This window comes from Phyllostomus discolor, chromosome 4 (assembly GCF_004126475.2).
Source record: "Phyllostomus discolor isolate MPI-MPIP mPhyDis1 chromosome 4, mPhyDis1.pri.v3, whole genome shotgun sequence".
NCBI classification, from domain to species: domain Eukaryota; kingdom Metazoa; phylum Chordata; class Mammalia; order Chiroptera; family Phyllostomidae; genus Phyllostomus; species Phyllostomus discolor.
This window is the reverse complement of record NC_040906.2, coordinates 197,283,092-197,308,628: the sequence shown is the minus strand read 5'-3', so window position 1 is coordinate 197,308,628 and position 25,537 is coordinate 197,283,092. Positions and strand designations below refer to the sequence as shown.

General features: G+C 51.8%; 1 protein-coding gene across 3 annotated transcripts in view; it reads left to right on the top strand.

Annotated features, from left to right (window-relative positions):
* The first annotated feature begins 1,033 nt into the window (after positions 1–1,033).
* The window catches only part of ZC3H12D (zinc finger CCCH-type containing 12D), a 30,000-nt gene continuing 5,496 nt past the window's right edge, over positions 1,034–25,537 (top strand). Inside the window, exons 1-4 of one of the 3 annotated variants that reach the window (XM_028510360.2) lie at positions 1,034–1,410; positions 9,464–9,842; positions 18,817–18,956; positions 23,710–23,944. In XM_028510360.2, the coding sequence (XP_028366161.1) occupies positions 9,535–9,842; positions 18,817–18,956; positions 23,710–23,944 (683 nt within the window). In that variant the 5' untranslated portion in view covers positions 1,034–1,410; positions 9,464–9,534. Of the gene's footprint in view, positions 1,411–4,214; positions 4,634–4,838; positions 5,083–9,463; positions 9,843–18,816; positions 18,957–23,709; positions 23,945–25,537 lie in introns of those variants that run through there. The other 2 variants (XM_036024877.1, XM_036024878.1) reach the window with 2 other exon arrangements.

Here is a 25,537-nt window from a genome sequence, read left to right as displayed (position 1 = left end):
CAGCACCAGCTCCAGGTTCTAAACCCAGCCTGGCCAACTGGCTGATGCATGTCCTTGGACTAGTCACTATGGAGGAGAGACAGTCCCATGATGTGACTGCTGGTGGACCCTCAGCTAGATCCAAGCCAAAACAGAGACTGCTTCCTGTAACCCCCCTCAGAAACTGCCTGATCGACTCCTGGCCTGTGCCGCAGCCATGCTGGTTCCCAGTTCCTGGAACGTTCTATTGCCCTACCCCCAGCAAGTCTGTCAGGTGTTTCCCCTGTATCGGGGGCGGGTCACACCCAGGACTCCTACCCACCGCTGTGTTTTATATTCATTTTTTAGCACCTGCCACAGGGAGAGGAGGATATTACTTCACCTTGCCAAGATTCGCCTCGTAAGTTCCCCGGGTAAAACCTTGATGCAGTGATGGAATAGTCAGTCTCTTTCTTCAGTCCCAGGCTCTGGGAAATTTTCCCAACAGTCACTTTAGAGACACTGTCATTTGTTGGGAGGCGGGCTGCTGTATGATTTGATTGTGTTCTTTGTCTTGTCCTGAGCCCTGATGGGCATCCTCAAGAGCAGGAAATAAACACAGAGATCGGGGTCTGTTGCCCATACCCACGGAGGCTAGTGGCAGGCCAGGCTGCAGAATGCTGTGGTCAGGTGGGTCTGGGGTCAGGCTCCTCGGGCACAGTGACAGAGAGGCCCCCGCCCACCCCATGTAGGGCTGCAGTGAGGGGAGCCCAGGGTCATAGCCCTGAGAGAGGCAAGAGCCCTGGTCCCCCAGCCCAAAGGACTTGGTGACTTTCTTGGGACTCTGTGCACATTTATCTACACATCCATTTCTGGTCTCTCCTTTGCTCTGACACTCTTCACTCCTGCATGCTGTATTTTACTTATAAAGTTAGTTGTGAGCCCTGACCCCCCTTAGGAGTATCAGAGATCAGTGGCTCTTAGCTGGAGGCCCCAGTGGGACCTTGGGACCAAAGTTTCCACCCTCAGACTGCTCATGGTTTGTGCTTTGCCATCTGTGAGTCCCTCCTGGCTTTGCTGTGCAGCCAGCCAGTGCCCTCACTGAGAGTCCCTTTTGCATGTGGTTGTTAAACTTTGATTCAGTGACTCATGCTGGGGTTCAGGCTTGAAGTCTCCCTCCCTCATTTGATTGCTTTCTTCCTTTTCCTTTTTTTTTTCAACACAAAGCAAAAGTACCTTTGCAGCTGAATGTGACTCTGGCATCCCCGAAGTGGGGCTGTGGCATGAAGTTTCTCCTAACGGCCATGTGGTCCAGCTTGGTGCTCCCTTGGCTTTAGTGACACCTGGCCAGCTGGGCAGAGAGGGGCAGTGTAGCAGCTGCTGGCAGCTGGGTGAGCCGAGGGGAGCACCGGAGTCACGCTGCTGTGAGGACCGGAGCAACACACCCTGCTGGTGAGTGCATGTTCTCTGACCGTCAGTCTGTCACACTGTGCGGACTTGTGTGGAGAGAGATAGAATATTGGGGGGAGGGACGTGAAGTTTGGAGAGCAGTTCTTGGATGGGGACTCTGATTTCTCATGCCTTAAATTGTAAGTGCTCAGATAAAAAAATAGTAAGCACTTAAAACTTCCTTTAGGTGAGATCCTTGTTCATTTTAGCAAACATCTTTAATTTCAAGATGGCTTTTGTGGGAAAAAGATTAATTGGAGGAAGCTCCTTGGTTTAAGTAAGAAATTCTGCTGTAGTCTTCGAAGGGGTTTTAACTTTATGAAATCAGAAGGCATAGGATCTCGGGCACATTTGAAGCCTGTCTCCATACTCCTGAAAGCATCTTCTAGGCTAGAGATTGATGTGGGGGGGCGGCCCAGTCTCCTGACAGACCAGGAACACAGGGCAGCAGCTCCGGACACCGTCTCCTCTAGAGGCTGGCTTGGTAGGCTTTGAGAAGGCATATGAGCACAGTGAAATGAATCTTTTTTTGTTTTTTAAAGATTTTATTTATTTATTTTAGAGCGGGAAGGGAGGGAGAAAGAGAGAGAGAGAGAAACACCAACGTGCTGAGGGCTGTGGCCTGCAACCCAGGCATGTGCCCTGCCTGGGAATTAAACCTGCGGCACTTTGGTTCGCAGCCTGCATTCAATCCACTGAGCTCTGCCAGCCGGGGCTGAAATGAATCTTCATCTGATGGCTGTGAAGACCCTTTTGGCTAGTTCTCTGCTACCATTGGAAACAGCCATATCCTCCAGTCATAAACTCTTCTTCAGGGCCCAGTGATGCCAGCTCAGGGGTGCCAACATGTGAATAGGTTGGGAGTGGAACACAGTAGAGGGTTTTGTTTTTTTTTTAACTTTGATTTGGAGTTGCCCAGGGCTATGGGTCAGGGCTGTAAATTCTCATGTGCATGCCTGGAGTAGCCCATAGCACCCCAGAAGAGCAGGGGCAAGTTTGAGGCGAAAACAAAAAGCCAGGCCAGTCCACCCACACTCATAGCTGTGTTATGCATAAAAGCACAAAGATGGCAGCAACCCAAGTGTCCATTCATCATCGGATGAATGGACAAACAAAAATGTGGTATACACAAAACACGTAATGGAATATTATTCAACCTTGAAATGGAAGGAAATTCTGACACATGCTACAACAAAGGTGAATCTGGAAGACATGGTGCTGGTGAAATAAGCCCGTTACAGAAGGACAGATACTGTATGATTCCATGAGAGACAGAAAGTAGAATGATGGTTGCCAGGGGATGAGGGAGAGGGGATAGAGAATTAGCGTTTAATTTGTATGGAGTTTCCACTGGGGAAAATGAAGAAGTTCTGGAGATGGCTGGAACTGATGGTTGCTTAATGCCACTGCACTGAGCTGCACTCTTAAAAATAGTTAAAATGGTAAATTTTATGTTATGTACATTTTACCACAATTAAAAAAAAATTGTTCATTCCCTTAAAAAGTAAAATAAAAGCCCAGGCATGGGCTGAAGTCTTTGCCTCTCTGTGACCTCCCCCAAATCCAACCGAGTCTACTGAGGGGCTCCAGAGCCGAGCTGAACCACAAAACTGCTTCCAGGACTCTATTTAGAGGAACTTTCTCTGCATCGCGGTGGGTGAACTCTGGAAGCCGTGTGTGGTGGATTTCTCTGGAGCTGGCAGAGCGGGGCCAGGGATGGACTTGGGGGCTCAGGGCTGTGTGTTGAATGTGCTCATTCTGGGGCTGATGTCTGGGTTCACCCTGCCCTGTGGCTCTGAGGTGCCCTTGGTAGCCCCTCGGACCTGGGAGAAGGCAGGAATCACTGCTCTTGGGAGCCTAGTCTCTCCCACTTATCAGCTGTGGGATCCGGGGCAAGTCAGCAGAACCTCTCTTTTCCTCAGTTTCCTCCCCTGCAGCAGGAGCAATGAGGCAGCTCTTCCGACCTCGCAGGGATGTTGGGATTTCCAAAGATAACATACAAGGAAGCACCTTGTAATGATGAAATCCTGCGCACATGTTGAGTTACTGGCCCTCCACAGGTCTCACTCCCTCACTTCCTCCTCCTTCTGTTTCTCTTTTATTCTTCTCCTGGGGGGTGGGGGGTGGGCTCTTGCAGCAGCGTGTACAGACCTTTAGTCCGGACCGGTTGGTTCTAGAAGGAGCAGATCCGGCCCAGTTCCCACTGTTCCACACTGGGAGGTTCCACTTTCCTCCCTCTCCGTCCCTGCCTTCCCTCCACGCTGTCGGGTTAGGTCGCCTCTAACTCCGGCTTCACGTCCAACACGCGGCCACGGTCGCCCGGGGGACGGGCCCCGGGACAGCGCCGCGGTGGCTGCTGAAGGTGGTGGCGGGTGCTGACCGCGGCGAGAGCTCGTGAGGGGGCGTTGAAGATTCGCAACGTGTCACCCATCGTCGGTGCCGTCTGTGACTTCCCGTCAAGATTGGGGAAGAAAACTGAACTTGCTCGTACTTTCAGATCTTAAAAATAGAAAGGAAAAAGGAGCCGCCGGCAGGGCTGCCGCTCAAACAACTGAAGCCCCGCGGGCCCGGAGGTGGGCGGGCTGTGGCGCCCGAGGGCCGGGGCAGGCTCTTGAGAACAGCCCCAGGTTTCTCCCTTATTTAGAAGAAGTTTGAAAAGGAAACGAAATTGATTTCAGTGTCTCAGGGGGAGAAAAGGCCTCTGAAGTGGGAGGGTTTCTTTTTTTTTCTTTCAGTTAATTCTCTTCAGCCAAGCAGCCCTGCTGGAACCCGAGGGCTCCGTGCCTGGCGCCTCCCGTGGCCACGTGCTCCCCGCCCTGTCCCCCGCCCCCAGGTGAAACCACCAGTTTTTTTAAAAATTTATTTTATTTTGACAATGTTCAGGGATCTGTCCTACCCGAATGCAAAGTTGCAAAACTGACCCGGACTCGCGCGTAGCTGCTTGTGACCAGAGAGAGGTCACCTGACCCGGGCACGCTCTGGAGGTTCCACCTCTGCAACTACAGCGAGATGTTGCTCCGTCCCGAGCGCAGCTCAAAGCCACACGTGGTTTTCGGCGTCTTCTCACCGTCTGTCGCCGCCGCCCACTAGCTCTGTCACCTCCTTCACTCTGCAGCGCTCCGAGCCTCGGTGTCCTCACCCCCCGAGATCACGGAAAGTCCGAGGAAGAGCCTCTACGTGAGAGCGACGTGGAAACAATGAGGAACCATGTGAAGTGAACTTTTGTGTCCGTGCTGCCTCTTTCTGTCTTTCTGCGCCTTCCTTCTCTCTGACTTCAGTTCCTTTTTTCTTTCTTTCTCGTAGTCTTCCTTTGTCCTCCTCATTCTTCCCAACCAAAATAAGTGCTCCTGCGCATGCGCCAGGGGGCGGGGCGGGGGTGGGGCGGGAACGCGGCCGGAGCTTTGGAGACTGGGAAGGCTCCAGGGACAACTGGACAGTGGGGTCAGGCGGAGGGAGGGCAGGAGGGCCGGTGCTCCAGCCAGAGGGAGGAGCTGAGAGACCACGGGCTTTTCAGGGACACTGAGCAACTCCTGATGTGAGGCTGGGCCGCCAGAGCAGGGGAGTGTCCTCTTCCTCCGTGGAGATGGGACCCCAGCTGGACCCCAGCCCAAGGGAACAGTGTTCTGAGAAGCCACTGGTCACTAGTTAAGCGAAGAAGGAGAGGCTGGCCTGGAGGTATGTGACCAAGGAGATTGGAAAGTGAGCCTGGTCCAGTGGTGATGGGCCTTGCTCTCTCGCGGCCGAGTGTTGACCTCCACTCTGCGGAGGATGGAGACACATAGACGTTTTGGAGGAGATACAGACGTCTTTGATGAGTGCACTAACTTGACTGGAGATGTGGGTGAGCGTTCGGTAAGGGGGCCTCCGGGAGCCTTCGGGTGCTCCGGGAGCCCCGGGAGAGAGGACGTGGTGCTGCGCGGACTGGGAAGGGCCATTTCCTCCTTTGCTGTCCAGGTCCGTGAGGGCCCTCTGGTCTCTCCTTTCCCCCAGAGGAGGATAAGTCATTCCTCACCTGTGTTTTGAAAACACGTTTTTATATCAGAACTATTGTGCCTCTCATCATAACTTATAGCTTGTTTACGTTTTTTTCTGTTTTCCCAAATAGGTCGTAAATGAATTGAAATGAGACTGTATTATTTTGTTTTTTATAGAACTGGGTTGCCACTCAGTGCTGGGTGCCTCCTGGGTGATCAGTATTTGTTACATGAATGAGCAAATGAATGAATGAGTGAATGAACAAACCAGGGTGGTGGTGCTGTGAGTGTACAGGAGAGGATGGTTATGGAAAATGTCCAGGATGTAGAATTAATGGCCTGTTGGATGTAGAAGTGAGAGAAAGGAAGAGTCAAAGGTGACTGAGATTTCTTCTCTGGGCTTCTGGGAGATGCCATTCAATGAGATTCAGAACCCAGGAAAAAAATATACAAGGAGAAAAGATAATTTCAGCTTTGGATATTTATGAAAGAAAAATCTATTAAACTCCTCAGCTGACTAGGCACTATGCCAGATATTGGTAATTCCGAGGCAAATAAGTCAGAATGCAGTTCAGGGGTTCTTGAAAAATATTTAGATAAATGACAATTCACTGAGTCATTAACAAGTGTGAGCAAAGTGGCCGGTGGAGTTGTGAGTAACTCATCTGTGGAGTTAGCATTGACCACTTTGAGTTGCATTTGAGCTGAATCTTGAAGTTTGCCAAACCAGAGCACATTCCAGGTAGAGAGGAAAGCGTAAACAGAAGCACAGTGGTGAGAATGTTCTGGAATACTTGGGGAGCAGGGAGGGATTCAGCATGGCTCTAGAAAGAGTGGGTGGGCCAGTGTTGGGCAGTGAGGTGGACAGGGACCCGTGCTGCTTTGGGACAGCTCAGCAGCCTGCTCAGGAACTGGTGCCTTTCCTGTCAACATGGGCTCAGGGGGTGTTTCTAAGCAGTGGGCGACATGGTCAGACTTGTTCTAGAAACACAGTGCTGGCTACAAGTGGGGGTGGCACCAGATGGGATTTCAGAAGGGACCCCTTTGGAGGTGGCTGCCGGGCACTGTGCCTGGGATGAAGAAGGCGAGTCTGAGGCTCGGGTGGGGCAGGTGGGCAGGAGGAGATGAGTACGACAGGGGCCAGACTCAGGGAGGGAGGACACTGGGCCTCTGTCCTGGGCCCTGGGTGACATGTCTTTAGGCCACCCACACAGACCCATCTATGTGGAAATAACTACTGGAAAACTCTGGAGTTAAGGAAAATCTTTTTAGTTTTCAGTCAACCTTTCACTCTTAAAAACTATTAAGGACCCCAAAGAGTTTTTGTTTATGTGGGTTCATCTATCTATCTGTCTATCTATCTAATCTATTGATTCATTATTGGAAACTAAACTAAGAAATTAAAAATATTCACTCATTTAAAAATAATAAACCAATTACATTAATATAAATGGCATATTTTTATGAAAAATAACTATTTTCCAAAACGAAAAATTTGTAAGAAGACTGATACCAATGTACATATTTGCAAATCTCTTTAATATCTGGCCTAATAGAGGATAGCTGGAATCTTATATCTGCTTCTGCACCAAACTGTTGGAATATCACATGATGTATAGTCTCTGGAATACTTCATGGTATATTCACGAGAGGAGAGCATTATTATGAAAACAGTTTTTAACTTTGCAAGTTCCCTGAAACGGTCCTGGGCCCCCCCAGTTTCCCTGGACCACACTTTGAGAACCACACTGAAGTAGACTCAGCAAATGTCTGGTGAATTACAGTGTTCTGAGTCCCCATAACACTTGATTCAAATAACACGTGTGGCACTTATTTCACAGATTCATAACTGTGTGTGCCTGGGGCTTAGCAAGGGGCCTGAACCGGAAGAGCAGTCGTGGGCTCATTTATGTAAGGGCTGAGGAGGCATGAGGGGGAAGAGAAGAGGCCTGGGCAGGACCGCACCATTGAACAAGTGAGCAGAGGCCAAGGAAAGAGCTGGAAAGATTTCGGAAGAGACTCGGGACAAGTTGTACAACGTAAGGGAGGAGAGAGAGTTTCAAGCAGGAGGCTTTCCAAACATTTTTGATTTAAAACAACAAGGTAGGGAGAGGTCCACAGTGTCAAAATCAATGGAGAGGCTGTATAAGGCGAGGAATGGGAAGCTGCTGTTGGAATTGGCAGGGAGGGGGTCACTCGTGACCCTGGAGGGCCGTTTGGGGGTTCCAGCAGTCAGTGGGCCCAGGCGGGGGGGGGGGGGGGGGGTGGCAAATGGGGGCAGCAGAGGCCTCTCCGTCTAGGAGGTTGGCTGAGAGATGCTCTTCACCTGCCGGCCCCTGTCCCTGTCGGTTCTGTTTGGTGCTAGCACTGCAGGGGGAGGTTCGGCGTGAGGATGAGAAGCCGAGCTGGGGACCTAGAGGAGACATGGGAATACTGCAGGGGCTCCAGTGGGAGGCTAGGAACTGAAGGTCAAGACCAAGACCGATGGGCACACATGTTCCATGGAGCATGGTTTGTAACCAGAGAAAATGGAGGACAATCTAAATTTTCATCATTTGGCATGTGATTAAACTCCATCCGTCTGTCCATCCAACAAGTGCACTGAGGTTTGGGTGTTCCAGGCCTCTGTTCTAAATGCTGGAGATACAGGGACTGCACCACAGGTGTGGAAAGGGTTCCAAAACTCATTTTTATTAAGAAAAGCAAGTTGCTCAACATTACGTACAGTATGACACTGTTTATGTAAAAACAATTCCCCTAAATAACATGTGTGTGTGTGTCTGTCACATATGCAAGGAAATGCATAGGGAAAATGCTGGGAGGGTGCGGACAAGCACTCAGCAGGAGGAGCCGGTGGGACCGGGGTGCACATGGAGACACAGTGCGTCTCTTCATTCTTACACTTCTGCGTCGTTTCAGGTTTTCACAGTCAATTTATTTTCACGATTATTTCTGAATTTTTAAAATGGCTTTTGAAAGATGTAGCTCTTTGGGAGTAGGTAGCAAGAGGACCCGGTCTGTCCACAGTGTTCCTATTGGTTTAATTACCTTCTTTTTGTAAACATCTGGCTGCAGGCCCCTCCTGTATACCCCCCCCCCAAAATGTGTAGGCCAAGCAGTGATGCCTGGGGAAAGAATCATATTTGGGTGAGGACCTGTCCTTCTAGTGGTTCAGTATGGTCTGAATGAATTGCTAGGGAGAGCCGAGCCAATACACAGAGCTGAATTCGGGTGCCTTTGCTGGGAATAGAATTCACTAGGGGGCATTTTCCCCTCTTTAAGCCAAGGAGCTATGTTAGTTTACTAGGGCCACCATAACAAAACACCACAGACTTGGTTATCTTGGAAATATATATATGGTATTTTATATAATAATATATACTATTCTATAATGATATTTTATTTGTTGTTATTATTGCGTCACAGTTCTGGAGGCTAGAAGTCTGAGACTAAGTTGTGGGCAGGGTCGGTTTCTTCTGAGGCCTCTCTCTCTCCTCAGGTTGTAGACGGTGCCTTCTCCTTATGTCTGTACTTCGCCCTCCCCCTGTACCCACCTGTGTCCAAATCTCCTCCTCTGACAAGGACACCAGTCATGTTGGATCAGGGCCCACCTTAATGACCTCATTTTAACTTAGTTACCTCTTTGAAGACTCCATCTCCAGGTATAGTCACACTCTCAGGCACTGGGGGTTAGGGCTTCAAAATATGAATTGGGGTGGACACAAGTCACCCCGTCACAGAGCCACAGGAACATTTCTTTGGCCTGTGTACATGTGTCCCGAGCCCTGGGTGGCCTTCTCAGAGGCCCTTGGTGCCTCTGGCCATGATGGGGGGCGGGGTGGGGGGCGGGCTGCACTGTGGGGGGTGAAGGCCTGGGAGACAGTGTGCTAGTAAAAGCAGCATGACTGTGCCTGTGGCTGCCCAACCACACTGAGCAACTGAAAATCCCCAAGGGGACCAGGCGTCCTCGACACGATTTCCTGACAGATAAGGCGTGGAGGGAGCACAGATCAATTGCCCTCAGTAACCTGACAGCCAGGCTGCCCAGAAAACAACTGATGGATGATGCTCTTTCTCTTTAGCTCATGCCGGTGGGGCTCTGCCAGGAGGAAGCAGGCGGCAGGAACCTTGCCGGGGGCCTGGCTGGCACAGCATGGAGCACTCAAGCAAGATGGAGTTTTTCCTGAAGCTAGGCTACAACTGGGAGGACGTGCTCAGGGTGCTGGACAAACTGGGCGAGGGCGCCCTGGTCAATGACGTGCTGCAGGAGCTGATCCAGACGGGCAGCCGCCCCAGGGCTCACCACCACAGCAGCCCTGCGCCCCTGCTGGTTCCCCGGGGCTCCTGCGGGACCCCGGAATCCACCCAGCGTGGGCTGGGGACTGACCCCGAGGAAGACTGCGGAGACCCAGCCAGCTCCTTGAGACCCATCGTGATTGATGGCAGCAACGTGGCAATGAGGTAGCTTTCTTCGTGCCGTAGTGGAGGGGTGGGAGAACTGCCCCTGTTTTCAGTGGTTTGGGCTAAACAACTTGGGGCCAGTGGATGGGGCTTGGAATCCCTCTGCCCCCTCTTAGTAGCTATGTGGCCTTAGGTCAGTCACTTAACCCGTCCGAGCCTCACTTTTTCCATCGGTGCTGTTGGTATAAAACCTCCCCAGGAGGGAGCTGCCCGACATGCCTAGGACAGTACCTGCCACACAGCAAGGGTTCAGCAAGGGGTAGCTGTTATCACATTAACCCCGAGAGAGGCCCTTTTGTGGGGGAGGCTGCGGGTAGTTGGGGAGGAGCGGCTTCTGGTCTGGATTCTGCCCCCGACCAGCTGTGTGATTCTGGGAAAGCCGTGTTTCTTAAGCTTCCGGTGCTGAGACGCAGACCGCTAGATAGGACTTCTGCTTCCTTCGAGGGTGTGAGAATCAGATGGGAAAATGTACTTGAACTTCGCTGGAAGCCCTCCACTGGGGTTCTGTGAGAGGAGGCGGTGGTGTGGTTTCCTAGCTAGGTTGGAGAGGTGAGCTCACGGCCCGGGGCTGCAGACTTGGTGGTTAATAGTCGTGTGTTTCGGTGATGAGAAGGTCGTGCCCCGCCTTGTTGTCTTTCCTGGAGGCCAAGTTCAGCTGTGAGAGAATCTCTGCAGCCTCCCCCACACTTCCCGCTGGGCGAGGAGGTGGCATCGCCCAAACAAGTGCATTATTTTACTACTTGGCTTAGTGACAGCAGGGCAAAGGGCAGAGCCATAGGAAATTGGTCACTCACAGCTGCAAATAGATATGCTTCCCTTTTCAAAAGCTGAGCTATGGGTGGGAATCGAGAAAAACCATGTTATCGGCAGCACTGAATGTGTCAAGAGGGCACCCTTTGGCTGACAGGCTGCGTGGTTTTCCCTGGGGACTTGGTCGCACTTAGCATTTGTCACGGCAGGACCCAAGTTTGCAATGGCTCACCCCCAGATGGCTCAGCCTCAGGGGCTGCTCCTACGTGCCCTGCCTGGTGGGTGTGGGGTCAGCTTCAGCCAGCCAGGGCTCCCTGGGCTTGGCTAGGTCTAATGAGCCCTTCCTTCTCCAGGGTGTAGAAGCTGGTCCTCAGGGGTCTCTAGACCAGCCTGTGAGGTCCTGCTTTACTCAAGATCTCTGGGGGAGATAAAGGGCTTTTAAGAATCCAGTAGGTTTTGAAGGTCCTAGATAGAAGGACTAAGGGTTGTGAGAATGGCCCTGGCCGCCATGTGATCTGGCATGGCTCCCTCTGGGCATTGATAGAAATGTAAGACGATATCGCTGAAACTAAAGACCTTTCCAGGCCGGAGTTTTTATAAGCGCCGAGGTCCCAGATCAGAGGAGTAGAATGGCTGTAGGATGAAAAGACTCCTTCAGGTGCTGCAGGAAAGTGGAGGCATTCTCTCTCTGGGGACCGGACGGTTTTTAGGAATTGCTGTGCTAGGGTGGTGGTGGAGGGTTTCCTTTTGATGAAAGTGTCTGTTGCTGCTTGGAATTCAAATTGCAACCACATCCTCTATTTGCACATCCACTTGGTCCCACTCTCACAGCTCCCACGAGTGTAATCAGTTTGACCCTTCCAGCTCAGTCTGTGCGAGGTACAAATGCAAGCCATCACTCCGGATGTTATTAAAGATCTGTCACACACCTGCTGCCTGCAAGTCTCCTCAATCAGCCAGAATGCATGCATTTGCATGTGCACTACACATTTGTAGTGCATTCGTACTGTGTTCTCAGAAGTCCAGCATAGGCCTCGTGGGTGGAAATCAAGAGCCATGTTCCCGCTGGAAGCTTCTTGCTTTTTCCAGCTTCTAGAGGCCGTCTGCATTCCTTGGCTCGTGGCCCCTTTTATTGCCAAAGCCAGCAGTGTCCTGAAATGATACACAAATGTGGTACGTGTGTTCATGTATGTATTTCTCTGGGGAAAGATCCACAGCTTTCAGTAGGTACTTAGAAGGCCCGTGATGTCCCACATGAGAAGAACTGCTGATGCAGAATGAGAAATTACAGATAATGCCACGCTTTATGGAAGGCGCTAAGCCACGGGTCCTCCGTCGGCACAGAGAACGTTAGAGCTCGGACACCTGACCTTCTCGGCCCAGCGAGGAAGAAGCTCAGGAAGGGGCCAGATGGGCTTGGCCAAGGTCGACACTGGCTCCGCCAGGTCCTGGCCTCCATCCCTGGGCTCCAACCATCCCACCTTGTGTGGAAGCTTCCACGGGCTTCTCTCCTCAGAGCTTCAGAATGTGCAGCCTGAGGCTGTTTGTGGTGACTGAACCCAGTGGGCCGGGGGTGACTGCTTGGCAGCGGGGTCCCTGGCCAAGTGCCTTGTAAAGGAAGTGGGAATGTATGTGTTCGGAGCACACGGAGGGGCCTCCTTTGTGAAACACATACTGTCGTCAAGCCATTTAAGCAGAAGCATACCGCCAAACTAAAACGCCTGCCATCTCCTCGTCGTAACACAGAGGGAGTCCACTCGGCTTGGAGAAGCCAGACTGATGGCTTCGTTTGTCATGAAACGATGGGAAAGGATGGGTCAGCTTCAGTGAGGAATCTAAGTCGCAGCGTTGGGAGTGTGTAGATGGGCACCAGGAAGCCCGACCTTCGGCCTGCCCCATAGTTTGGGTGAATCTCTGTGTTTCATGTAGAGAACCAGGTCAGAGGCAGGGGGCAGAGCAGGGGACTGAGAGTGGGAAGGCCTGAGTTCTGACCCCACGCTTGGGTCCGTCCCGTGAAGCTCCCCACGACGACCGGAAGCTCTGTACGTGCACTGCTCATTACGGTGGCCACTTGCCACTTGTGACGCCCTAGCACCTGCAGCGTGGCTGGTGTGACTGAATAGATGAATTTTCATTTTTTGAATGAACTTGAAATGAAGTGCAAATAGCCTCACGTGGGGAGTGCCTCTTGGCAGCTCTAGCCGTTCAGCTCACCAGCCACGTGACTGTGACGTGACTCACCTTTTGTGAGCCCTGTTTATGGGATTATGAGGTCAGACTAAATACTAATCATCTTCAATGGGTTTTCATCTCTAACATTCCAGGGATTAAGGTGATTATTTTATGCATGGCTTGGCAGAAATGAATGCATTTTTCTCCTTCGACAGAGGTTCAGAGAGAGAGTAGGTAACTGGGCCAAGGTCACCAAGCACGAAGTACGGGCTCTGGACTCCTTGCTGTTTCCAAAGTCCTGCATTTCCTACAGCACCGCGTACCTCTGGCTTTCCACGTGTCCAGCCCTGGAAAGGGTCTCACCCAGGGGGGAGACCCAGGCCCCCACAGGCATTTATCCTGTGGCCAGAGCCTGCCCATGGTGACCCCTGGACTTGAACTTGCCTGCTGCTGACAGGGTGTGCTGAGCCTCCCATCCCTCACCAGGGCCCAGGTGCCTTCTGCAGGACTGGCACCCAGGACGCCTCTCTTGCTGCTGCCCACCTTTTGGGGACCCTTGGGCATCAGGGTGTATTTCATGGTGGCTCTGAGCAGCTAGCATCACAGAGACTGACTTCCAAGTGCAATCCCCACACCTTCGGGGTGTGTACATGTGCATGTGTGTCTGTGTGTGTGTGTGTCTGCGTGACAGAGGGAGATTGAGCTGAATACCTGAGTCACTGTATACCTGGACTTTAGACAAATGTCCAGCAGGTTTTAAAAATAAGGTGGCTTTCACTGAAAGCACACTAAAAGCCGCATCATGGTGACTGGGAAGGACACTGGGTCTCACGGGACAGCTGTCACCAGCATTTCCGTGCCTGGGGCAGGCAGGCAGGCGCACAAGTGTTGCACGTTCCGTAGGCAAATTTAGGAGAGGCATGATCTGAAGGATCCGTGTGGGGGAAGTCCACCTGGTAATTTCACATCCTCTTACCACCCCGGGCAAGGGTTTCATCTAAATATGTCCTCATTTCGGGTAGAGGGTTTTCGTTTGTTTGTTTGTTTGGGGCGCTGTTGTTTATGGTTCTAACCTCAGCAGAATATGGCTTCTTTGGGAGGGAGGAATCTCCCGTGGGAGACGCAGGCCCACCGTGGGAGGTCTCGGTCAGGCCCCTCTCAGTGGGTTCCCGGTGGCCGGTGTGCTCCCGGGCTGGGGGCCAGTTCCCTCTGACCAACGCTGGCCTCGGCCTCCGACCTAAGTGTACACCCAGTTCTCCATGTGTAGGACGAGGGTGCTCACGGCAGCCCCCACTGGCCCTGTCTCTTCCTTCTGACCCGGGGGTGGGGGGGGAGATCTCTCGGTGAGAAGGGCCATCACTCCAGCTGCAGAGTGCTTACAGCTTGACCCCAAATAAGAAACAGACAGTGGGGTCCCCTTCCATGTCCTACCCCAAAGGGCCTGTTCCGTGAGCCACTAACTTCTGCAGAGACTTCTTGGGCAACAGTTGAGGACAAAGTGGTGCCCCAGTTAGGTTGTCTGGTTACTGTAAATGGCGACGCCCTGACTCTGGCTGTCCTGCACACCACTGTCGTGTAGGCAAAATTTGTCTCAGGCACCAGCCCACTTCCCCTTGCTGCCCTGCCTTTATTCAAAACCTGCCACTCCTGTTTCCTTTTCCCAGGGCCTGGCCCTCAGCCTGTTGCCTGAGAACCTGGTTCACGGAGACTAGTAACAAGCGCTGAGCTCCCTCCCCAAGCGCAGGCCTCTGAGCAGCAGCTAAACTTAGGCTTCCAGGAAGCTGCTGCCTGGGTCGCAGGGGCAGAGACCGGGGAGGGGCAGGGATGAGTGGGATCCACGCGGGCAGGGGAGCAGGCATTGGCAGCCCCACGAATGAGGCTCTGAGGTCTGCTGCCAGACCAGGGAGCTGGGCATGTCCTTTGCTTGAGTTTCCTCAAGGGTGAAATGGGATGAAGGTCACTTCCTCAAGGGCTTGTTGTAAAGATTAAATGAGGATCATGTGCAAAGTGGCGGGGTACACAGGGCTGTCTGCGAATATTAAGGATGAGCTCCAAGAAGTGGGGGTGAGTCCGATCTTGTTCACCACTCTCTGGGTGCCCCTCCCAGAGCCACATGAAGTAGATGTGCACAAACGGACTTGGGGTGCATGGGGGAAGCACAAATGAGGGCTGCCTTTGGGTGTGGTATTTCTCTGTATGCGGGGAGTGGGCTCCCGGGGTGGCCACGAGCATTATTGCTTGGCCGGGGCCTTTGCTGGCTCCTCTTAGAGACGGACCAACGGACCCCCAAGTGGCGAGGAGCTGGCTCCTGCTTAGGGCATCAAGCTGGCAATTGCCCGGAGCTGTCTGTGGCCAGAACTAGCATAGCCATAATGGGGTTTTGAGGTTGGTAAAAAGAAGAAAATACGGCAAGGATGGAATAGACCATCTTCCCATCTCAAAGGAGACCAGAGGCTTATGGGTGGGGTGTGTGGGAATTCAGTCCTGCGGAACAATGGACCTGAACGACAACCGTCCATTCCACACAGACCAGCCGAGGGGGCCGGAGGGTCAGCTCGGACTCTCCGTGCCTGGAATCAAAGCTGGAGGAGGGGACACGTCCGAGGGACAGAGGGAAGAGCGGGCTGTGGTGGGCTACGGGCTTCCCCTGGTCTTAGTGCAACTCCTCTGCCCTTTGGAGACCCTTGGCTGAGGGTCCGCATCTTGGAGTCTAGTGTCAGAGAGGCCACGGGGCCAGTGCTTGCTGTACCAGGCTGAAGGGGGCGACTCTCCCCAAACCCTCGAACTCCTGAACCTCCGAACCCCTCCCATCCACATGCACCCAGTCAGGGCCGCTGCCGGCTGGGGCCCATCAAAGGTATTGGGGGAGGAAAGTGGGCTTTTCAATGGTGTAGTCACAGAAGAGAGAACAATCAAGAAGCAATTTTTGAAAGGAATCGTGGTAGTAGGAATCTTTCCCCAGTCGGTTACTTGAGAACCGACTGGGGACAGACTTCCCTGCAGCCGGAGATGCATGTGTTTCGGGGTGGGGGGGGCGGGGCATCCGTTGTTCACATTACTGCTTCGGTGTGCTCAGGTGATAGACCCTGTTTTCTAGGACAGATAGAATCTCTTCCCCACCTTTTAGGTGGTGGGGAGGGGCAACCTTTCACTTCGCCAGTATGCGATGTCTCGGTGTCTCTGAATTCTGGGAGACTCAGGTTCTGTGTTTCCTCTCCCTCCCCTTGTCCTCTCCCAAGTGGCATGTGGGGGCTTTGAGGCCTGGTGTTGGATGGGAGGGGGGGCCTGGGGGCCTACCTGGGCTCTGTTGCAGGGTGGCGGACCTGGCCTGGCTTCCAGAATGGCCACTGGCCCCAGGTGGCTTTTAAGTCGCACTGGCATAAAGGGCTGTCCCTGCCATGGGCCTCTTTGTCCATCGTCAAGTCTCAGGCACCCCACCAGGTCTGGGGGCATGCAAGGGAGCAGGTGTGTTGCTTCCCGATCACCTGTCTGCCACCGTCCTCCAAGGCAGCCCGTGGCCCTGTGGGGTGCCGTGCCCATTGAGACCATGATTTCTGAGAGGCTTGCAGCCTGCCCAGGCTGTGCTGAGGCACGAGCCTTCGGCCTCCTCTTCACACCCATCCTGATGTTCCTCCATCTCCCCTCCCCTCCTGGCTCCGGTCGGGGTGGGGGGAGCAGCGTGGGGGATGCAGGGTTGAGCACCCTGTGTATGACCTGTCCTCCCTCTCCCTCCATCTCCTTTCCTTTTTCAACTTCCGCTGGGAGGGAGGGGCTAGCTTCCCACTTCCTCTTTTTATTTTGTTTTTTAACAACAGAGACAGCTCCACTGATGCTTTCTCCTTGCTGTTTGCATAAGCCTCACAGCTCAGCCGCAATGGCCCAAGCGCTGTTTTCTCTGAACGGGAAGACACTGCAGACATGGGCGGCCACGTCTGGTTCCTGATCTCCTGAAGGCGAAGGAACTCAGAATTCTGTGTCTCCATCGAGCCTGACTTCCGAAATGCTCCCTTTTCCTCTTTACAAACGCGAACCTGCCCTGATCCCTTCTGAAGGAACTGCAGGAGAGGCCACGGACAAAAGAAAGTCCAGAAATGAAAATCTGAAATGTAGTCCTCGTCTGGACATGGGCTGTTTCTGCAGACCAGGCCTCTAGGAAGTGTGTGAGGGTCCTGGTGACCCCTGGCTCTTCACATACCTGCCCTGCCTCTCCCATCTCACCTCTTATAACTGTCCCCTTTGCTCACTCCATGGACTCCGGTCACACTGTTCCCTTTTGGGTCCCCAAACACGCCAAGTGTTGCCTGCATCAGGCTTTCCAGCCAGCTCTTCCCTTTGCCTGGGTGGTTTCTCCTCCAGTTGCTCACATGACCAGCTTCTTCTCAGTCATTTATTCAACATGTTTTTATTCAGTACATACCAGTTGTCAGGCCCTGTGCTCAGTGGGGAGCTCAGTGGGGACCAGAGGAGCGTGTGTCTTAGGGAGGGCAAGACCTGATTCCTCCCCTGGTGAGTGTCACTGTCCAGTGTAATGAGTGCCAGAAAGGAAGGAGGAGTCTAGTGCTAGGAGGACTCAAAATAGGGGGTCCGACGGGCTTTAGAGTTGGGGAGATGCCTTCCAGAGAAAGCAGGGATGAAGCTGAGGCCTGAGGGGGGAGAGGGATGGACTGGCCGAGAGGAGAGGTCGGGCTGGCGAGGCGGCTCTGTGGGGGGCGTGGAGGAAGGTGCAGGGGCAGGACAAGGTCCGGATGAGGGGCAGGACAAGGTCCGGACGAGGTGCAGGCAGCTGAGCCGGAGGCAGTGAGCACCTAGTGATCTCATCTCGGGGCCAGGCTGCACCCCTTCCACAGCTAAGTCCAACTGACTTTGCATTCTCAGTTGCTCAAATCCATCCAGCAGAACACCACCGACCCCCACTGACTAAGTCTGAGGGTTGTTTTCAGGCCTCATCCGTCCTCTGCAGCAGCGTTGGGCTGCCTCCTTCCCGTGGCTTCTGCAGTGCAGCACTCTTCTGGTTCACATCCTTTTTCTCTTTCTGCAAGATTGTCCTCCTTTGCCTGTAACCAGCCGTTGAGTTCTAGAGTTTCTCCAGGGCCAGCTCTAGGCCTCCCACTCCATCTCCACGCGATTGTTTCCATGTGGCGGCTTCAACTGCTGCTTGAACCCACGGTTTCCACACTCATCTCCAACTCAATGTTTGTCCACGACCAACCTTGGGATCTTTGCCTCTAAACCCTGTCCTCCTCCAGAATTCCTTGTCTCAGTGAAAAGTCCACTGTCCCGATACACAAGCCAGACATCTATACCCAATCATCACGTTCTGGAGATTTTGCCTTCTAAATATCTCTCAGGTTCACCTACTCCCTTGTGCACCAACACACACTCGGCCCAAGTCACCATCTGTTTTTACCTTGATGAATACAATAGCTTCTTAACTGGTACCCCGTGCCCACTCTTGCTCCCTTCCAACTTACTGTCTTCTGTGCTGCCAGACTGAACTTTCTGAAACATATGTTGGGTCCCATCATGTCTATCACATGTACCCCCATGTATGACTTCTCGTTCCTCTTAGGAGCAAGCAAAGTCTTCAGTAAGGCTCACAAGGCTCTGCCTGGTCTTGAGCCTCCTCTCACACCGCTCCCTCCTTCCTGCCGTCATCGATGTCTTTGGTGGAATTTATGGGGCACATCGACCTTCTTGCTTGCACTTGGGAAGACCAATAACATAGTTACAACCCTCTCTTAGTGTGAGAGTATTCTGCAGATGACTACTCTCGTCCATTTTATGTTGACTCTTATTAGCTTCGGTTAATGAGAGAATCTGGTCAATTAATCCTTGGAATGCTCTTGCCCTGGAGCTCAAGGCCCTCTACCAACTATCAGAAGCTACGCAGTTCCAGTTAAGAGATGTATTTTGTGCCAAGAATGAACTGTTTTTAAAAATGTACCTTTGATCCCCATTGGTTATGAGACTATGATTCAGGATGTTCCTGGGGGAAATCACTCTCTAGAAACCCTTTCTATGTCTCTACAGATTCTTTGTTTTCCCATTGTAGCCATGGAAACAAAGAAGCCTTCTCTTGCCGGGGCATCCAGCTGGCTGTGGACTGGTTCAGAGAGAGAGGACACACCTACATCAAAGTTTTTGTCCCGTCCTGGAGGAAAGAACCACCAAGAGCCGATACTCCTATTAGAGGTATGCGGGGCAGATACATGCTCACGAGGGTCTAATCGCCTTTGCTCAGTAGTCTCCTGACAGTTACTTACAGTCTGTGTTCCACGTGGCTATTTGTTTGCTGATGTCTGCCTTCCGCACTGTTCCAGGAGCTCCGTGAGGGCACGGACTCTGGGTGCCCACCTAGCATGACGCCTGGCATTGAGTAGATGCTCAATACGTAGTTGTTGAGTAGACCAATGAGCAAATTACTTTATCTTTTTTTTTTTTTAATTTTTTTAATATATTTTATTGATTATGCTATTACAGTTGTCCCATTTCCCCCTTCACTCCCCTCCACCTTGTACCCCCTCTCCCACCCACATTCCCCCCCCCTTTAGTCCATGTCCATATGTCATACTTAGGAGTTCTTTAGCTTCTACTTTTCCCATACTATTCTTGCCCTCCCCCTATCTATTTTCAACCTACATTCTATGCTACTTATTCTCTATACCTTTTCCCCCTCTCTCCTCCTCCCACCCCTACTGCTAGCCCCCCATGTGCCCTCCATTTCTGTGGTTCTGTTCCTATTCTAGTTGTTTGCTTAGTTTCTTTTGGTTTTGCTTTAGGTGTGGTTGTTAATAATTGTGAGTTTGCTGTCCTTTTACTATACATGTCTTTTCTTTATCTTCTTTTCTTAGATAAGTCCCTTTAGCATTTCATAAAGTAAGGGCTTGGTGATGATGAACTCCTTTAATTTGACCTTATCTGAAAAGCACTTTATCTTCTCTTCCATTCTAAATGAGAGCTTTGCTGGATAGAGCAATCTGGGATGTAGGTCTTTGTCTTTCATGACTTGGAATATTTCTTTCCAGCCCCTTCTTGCCTGTAAGGTCTCTTTTGAAAAATCAGCTGACAGTCTGATGGGAACTCCTTTGTAGGTGACTGTCCCCTTATCTCTTGCTGCTTCTAGGATTCTCTCCTTTGTTTTTACCTTGGCTAAAGTAATTATGATGTGCCTTGGTGTGTTTCTTCTTGGGTCCAACTTCTTTGGGGCTCTCTGAGCTTCTTGGATTTCTTGGAAGACTGTTCCCTTTGCCAGTTTGGGGAAGTTCTCCTTTATTATTTGTTCAAATAACTTTTCCACTTGTTGGTCTTCCCCTTCTGGTACCCCTATAATTCGGATGTTGGAACGTTTAAAGGTGTCCTCGATGGTCTTAAGCTTTTCTTTGATTTTTTGAATTCTTATTTCATCATGCTTTCCTGCTTGGTTGATTCTATCTTCCTTCTGGTCCACTGTGTTGTTTTGAGACTCAGATTCCTTCCTTTCACTATTGGCTCTCCTCCGTATATCTTCCTGCATCCCTTTTATGGTAATCTGCATTTTTTCATGTAATTTGCATCCAAAATCAACCAGTTCCGTGAGCTTCCTGATCACCAGTGTTTTGAACTGTGCATCTGATAGATTGGCTATTTCTTGGTCGCTCAAAAGGATGAGTCCTGGGGGACTGATCTGTTCTGCTGGAAACATATCTTCTGTCTTTCCCTATCTCTCCTATTATTTTATTTATTTATTTATTTTTTCTCCGGTCTGGTCGCTCTTGTTACGGTGGGGGGCGGAGCCTTAGGTGTTCACCGGGGCTGGGCGCCCCAGTCGCTAGATTGTGACGTTAGATGTGGGGGCAGGGGCGGGAGCGGGGACAGGAGGGATCAATGGCGACTGTTCCGTACTCCTGGAGTCAGACACTTCCCTGGGCTTCTGGGCAGTGAGCTCTGCCCTGGTCCACAATCGCTGCCCCACTGATTCCCCCAGCCGCTGCTTGCGCACTCAGGGATCACCGCTGCACCGCTGCGCTCCCGCGCCCCAGATGGCTGTCGCCGATTTTGTGCCAAATTTCCCCCGACCTACGCGCGCCTGCCACCAGCGCCAGCCCCGCGCCCGCTCGGCTAGTCGTCCCCTACCAGTCTGGATGTACGGGTCTACTTCAACTTCTTGGCTGTCCAACTTCCATTTAGATAAATCCTCTGACAGTTCTGATATTATGACTGCAAATCACTGTTGTAAATTATTGTTGTTCTGTTCTTGGTTGTGCGAGGAGATCAAATTACTTTATCTTTTAATGTGAATTTAAGTTTCAAGAATAATTATGTTTTACAGCCGTTAACACTGCAGAAAGATTGGATCTGTATCTACCCCTCATAGGATATAGGATCTGAAAGCGACATTCATTTGGCCTGGTGATACCATATTTATTTATTGAATCCATAGTCTAGTCTCTTTATTTAAAAAAAAGGCGGGGAGATGGAGATCCAGGGAATTCTTGATTTTTAATTCTTAGATAGGGTTATTTAAAACTATATAACAAGAAGTCAGATGCTATGCCACTAGCCTTGTTTCAGCCAAGTCAGTGAGGGCAGGATTGACCACCTGGTGATTCTGGGGGATTTCTTTGACTTTGTCTTCCAGCCTTTTTACCAAAAATGTTTGTTGTTAATTCCATACATGCTTACCAATTGCTTCTACTTCTCTTTTGGATTCTCTACTTTGTAGATAAAATGCTATTCTTGTCTTATGGATGCAGTATCTTTTTCACTATTTCTATAATAATTCTTTCCTATTCCTATAGACTTTCACCAGTTATCTTAAGTTTCACAAATTATATTTATTTTTCCTCTGGTCAGTTCTCTTTGTTCATCTCTACTTCTAGCTCTTTCTTTTTTGTGCCATTGTGTCTTCCTCTCAAAAATCTGGTGATTTTTTGGTTGCCAGTTTTTACTTGTGAAGAAAAAATCAGATTGGTTAACTAACTATTTATGTATAAATATCCATGTGGTTGCCATAGGCTTTCTCTCTTAGAACGTGGACCTTTCACTGACGGCAGTGCCACCGCGGGTGGTGCAGGGGCGGGTGGGTAGCTGGGCGCCCGCAGCCGCCACACCCTCCGGTGCCACGATGATGATGGTTTTGCTCTAGGACAGCACTTTTCAACCAGTGTGCCGCAAGAAGTTTTAAAATGTGCCATACCTGACACCCACTAGTCATCCAGTGTGTCATGGCACACGCATGTTTTAAAAATTCTTGCAGCCCACTGGTCGAAAATGACTGCTCTAGGTGGTCAAAGGCCACGTGGGAACCTCCTCTTGCAAGTTAGAGCTCCGCTTCCCTTTTCCTTGGGCACAGGGAAGGGGGGGTGCAGCGGCCCCATGGGTAGCCCCTCAGTTAGCCCCGCCCTGGCTTTGCTGACTCCCTTCCCCCTCTGTGGTGCCTGGAGCCCTGGGGCTTCTCAGAGGAAATGGCTCAGCTCCTCTTCGGCCTTCTGCGCTCATTCTGGTCTGTGGCTCCCTTTGCACTGCAGGGTCAATACGGTCCTATCTGCTTTCTGTCTTCCAAAAACGTGTCCAAATTCTGGGTTTGCCACGGTCCCCGAGCCCATTTAAAAAAGATATTTTATTTATTTATTTTTAGAGAGAGGGGAAAAGAGGGAAAGAGAGAGGGAGAGAAACATCCATAGGTTGCCTTTTGCACACGCCCCATACAGGGATTGAACCCACAACCCAGGCATTTGCCCTGACTGGGAATTGAACCAATGACTCTTTGCTTTGCAGGATGAAACCCAACTGGCTGAGCCACGCCAGTCAGAGCTCCCAAGCCCATTTTCATTGTGATTAAGGTTCCCCTCCCCCTTTCTACTTTTTTACTGCCACTTCAGTGGGGTTATGAGAAGCGGGGCATGAGTACTTGTGTCCAGTTCTCCATCAAGAACTGGTCGCCCCAGACTATTCTGTATGGTCTGAACATAGAGATTATTCTGTATGGAGATTATTCTATTGAGCAGCTGTCAGCAGCTGTGCAGTATTTAAGTCTAGCGTGGGTGAAGAGTGGGGAAATTTTGGGGCAGGGAAAGAATTTTTAAACAAGCCACAGCAAGTGTAAATGTGTGGGAGAAAGATTCATAAATTTGACTACATTAAAATAAAAGCTTCTCTTCATTAGTGTTACCACAAGAACAGTAAAATGAAAAGGCGAGCCTCAGACTGGAGATGCTAGACATCTCGTGTTCCTGATGAAGGATGACTGTCCAGAACTGATACAGAATGTTAGAGAATGCCTCCATGTTAATAAGACAAAGACAAAGGACCAATAGAAAGTTGAGCAAAATGCATGAACAGGTCTTTCAGAGAAAACATAAATTGGCCAATAAACATGAAAAGGTGCTTGCTCTCATTAGTAACTACAGAAATGCAAAGTCAAACCACAACAAGAGGCCACTTTGCTCCCACCAAGTTGGCTAAAATTCAAAAACCCGAGAATGCCTAGGGTGGACGAGGTGGTCTTGATGCTGTGTCGGGCTGTTGGGTATAACCCGATGTAACCACTTTGGAAAACCACCTGGCATTATCTTGTAAAGCGTCTTTCTCCATCACTCAGCCGTATCACTCCCAAAGCGACACCCTAGAGAAACCCTTGTATTTCTGCACCCAGAGACTTACGTGCAAAGCTGACAGCAGTGACTGTGTCACTGTGGCCAGACCTCACCGGCCCAGTGTTAAATGACTGAGGCAGGGAGAAGCCAAGAGCCCTCTTGACCCACGGCAGCTGGCTTACTCTGCTCGAGACCTCCCCACCCTTCTGGTGTGTTGAGTGTGTTGAGTTATAAGGCAGGGGAGGTGGGAGTTGGCTCAGAGGGGAATCCCCGAGTTGCCAAATGTGCTCTGTGATCGTACGATGATCCTTAGGGGTGGGGAGTCCTCTGGGAAAGCCGCTACATGCTGTCCCCCGCCCTGTGGCCCCCAGAGCAGCACGTGCTGGAGGAGCTGGAGAGGCAGGAGGTGCTTGTGTACACGCCGTCCCGCAAGGTGAATGGCAAGCGCGTGGTCTGCTACGACGACCGCTACATCGTGAAGGTGGCCTACGAGTGGGATGGCATCATCGTCTCCAACGACAACTACCGTGACCTGCAAAGCGAGAACCCCGAGTGGAAGTGGTTCATTGAGCAGAGGCTGCTCATGTTCTCCTTCGTCAACGACCGGTACGTGGTGGCCGAGGGGCCCGGCACGGCTGGGGTGGGGGGTGACGGGAAGAAAGCCACCTCATCCAGCCGAGGCCCCGTGGGGCTGGCAGCCACGGGCACACCGTGCTGGAAGCAGAGGATGCCCAGCCCGGGGGACAGCTGGTCTGAGGTCGCCCTCTCCACTCCCCCAGGCTGCACAGACTGTGTCTCTGCGTCTCCTCTTTTGTGCCCAGCTTTCTCCAGCAGGGCTGCGTTGCCCCAGCTGTCCGTGACCTTTCTGTTCCCATGTCCACATCTAGCTGGCCCGGCACAGAGGTGTCCAGCAGGTGGGCCAAGCACGGGCTTGGGGGCACCATGAAGTATTTGTTTTTATCTTTAAAGGATCTACTACTTCAATAAAAGGACTGGAACAGATATTAGGGAAAATCTGAATTTTGTTGTACTTTTCCCCACTGCTTTTGTTTTCCTTTTTTCCCCCTTTAAGTTTTGAATTTTATAGCACAGTAGGCAGCATCCTCTTTGGGGCAGCCAGGATCTCGGAACTGACTCTGTTTCAACACCTTCTGGTTGAAATTTTCAAGAGAATCTGCTTGGTGCGCCTAACTCCCAGGCTGGTTCCCCTGGGTCAGGTCCGTCCTGGACTCACCAGCTACTCGAGAGTCGCAAGGCACAAACGCCTTAGCAGATGCTGGGCGAGGGCCCCTGGACTGAGCTAAGCTGGGGAGGAAGCAATGACTGGTCCACAGCAAACGAACCCAGGCACGTGGAGGGCATGGGCTAGGGGCCCGCGAGGGGCCTGCGAGGGCGGCTCAGGTCTGCGACTAGGACAGGGTGGGGTGAAATGGGGAGGGCACGGCAAGCTGGACTTCACTCCCACCTTATTTCTGTTCTAGGCCACGAGGGCTCGGTCCTCATTCTGGGCACACCCACTGGCTTTTGGGGATGCGGTTTGAGACAAGCTCCCGACCCTGTGAAGGCAGGCACTGTATCTCACGTGCCATGGCCCGCGCATGCTTGTCACATCACGGGCACTCAGTAACTCATTGTAAATGAGGGAGTGGCCGCAGTCTGGGGAAGGGAGAACGGGGAGGGAGGAGGTGACATGTCAGCTGGGTCGGGCCACTTGCACGGGGCAGACCAGCCCCGACCCAGAAGCCCGGGGGTGGGGGGGGGGCAGCCTGTGGTAGAAAGAGCTGGGGCGTTGGGAGGCAGGAGGCGGGGCTTCGGACTGAGGCTCTGCCGTTTACTGGCTCTGTGTCATGGGGAAACCACTCGGCCTCACTGAGCTGAACGTTCTTTATGCTGCATTAACCGTACTCGGATTAATCACATGTCTGAGATGGCTGTGGGGTCGAGAGAGAATTATACCCAGTGTTTCTCAGGCTAGGCCAGGCCACAGGCCTCCAGGGGATGCTGTGGCCCCCACTGCCCCGGGGCCCACAGCCGTAGAGGTGGAGGACCCCCCCCCCCACCCCCAGCCCCAGGCAGATGCTCATGGCAGCTACCCTGTGGTAGCCCCCGTGGTCATTTCCACATACACAAGGCCGGTGGCTCCCTCTCCCCGGCTCAGGCCTGGAGGAATCTGGCACGTCTGGTAACTGTGGGTTCCAG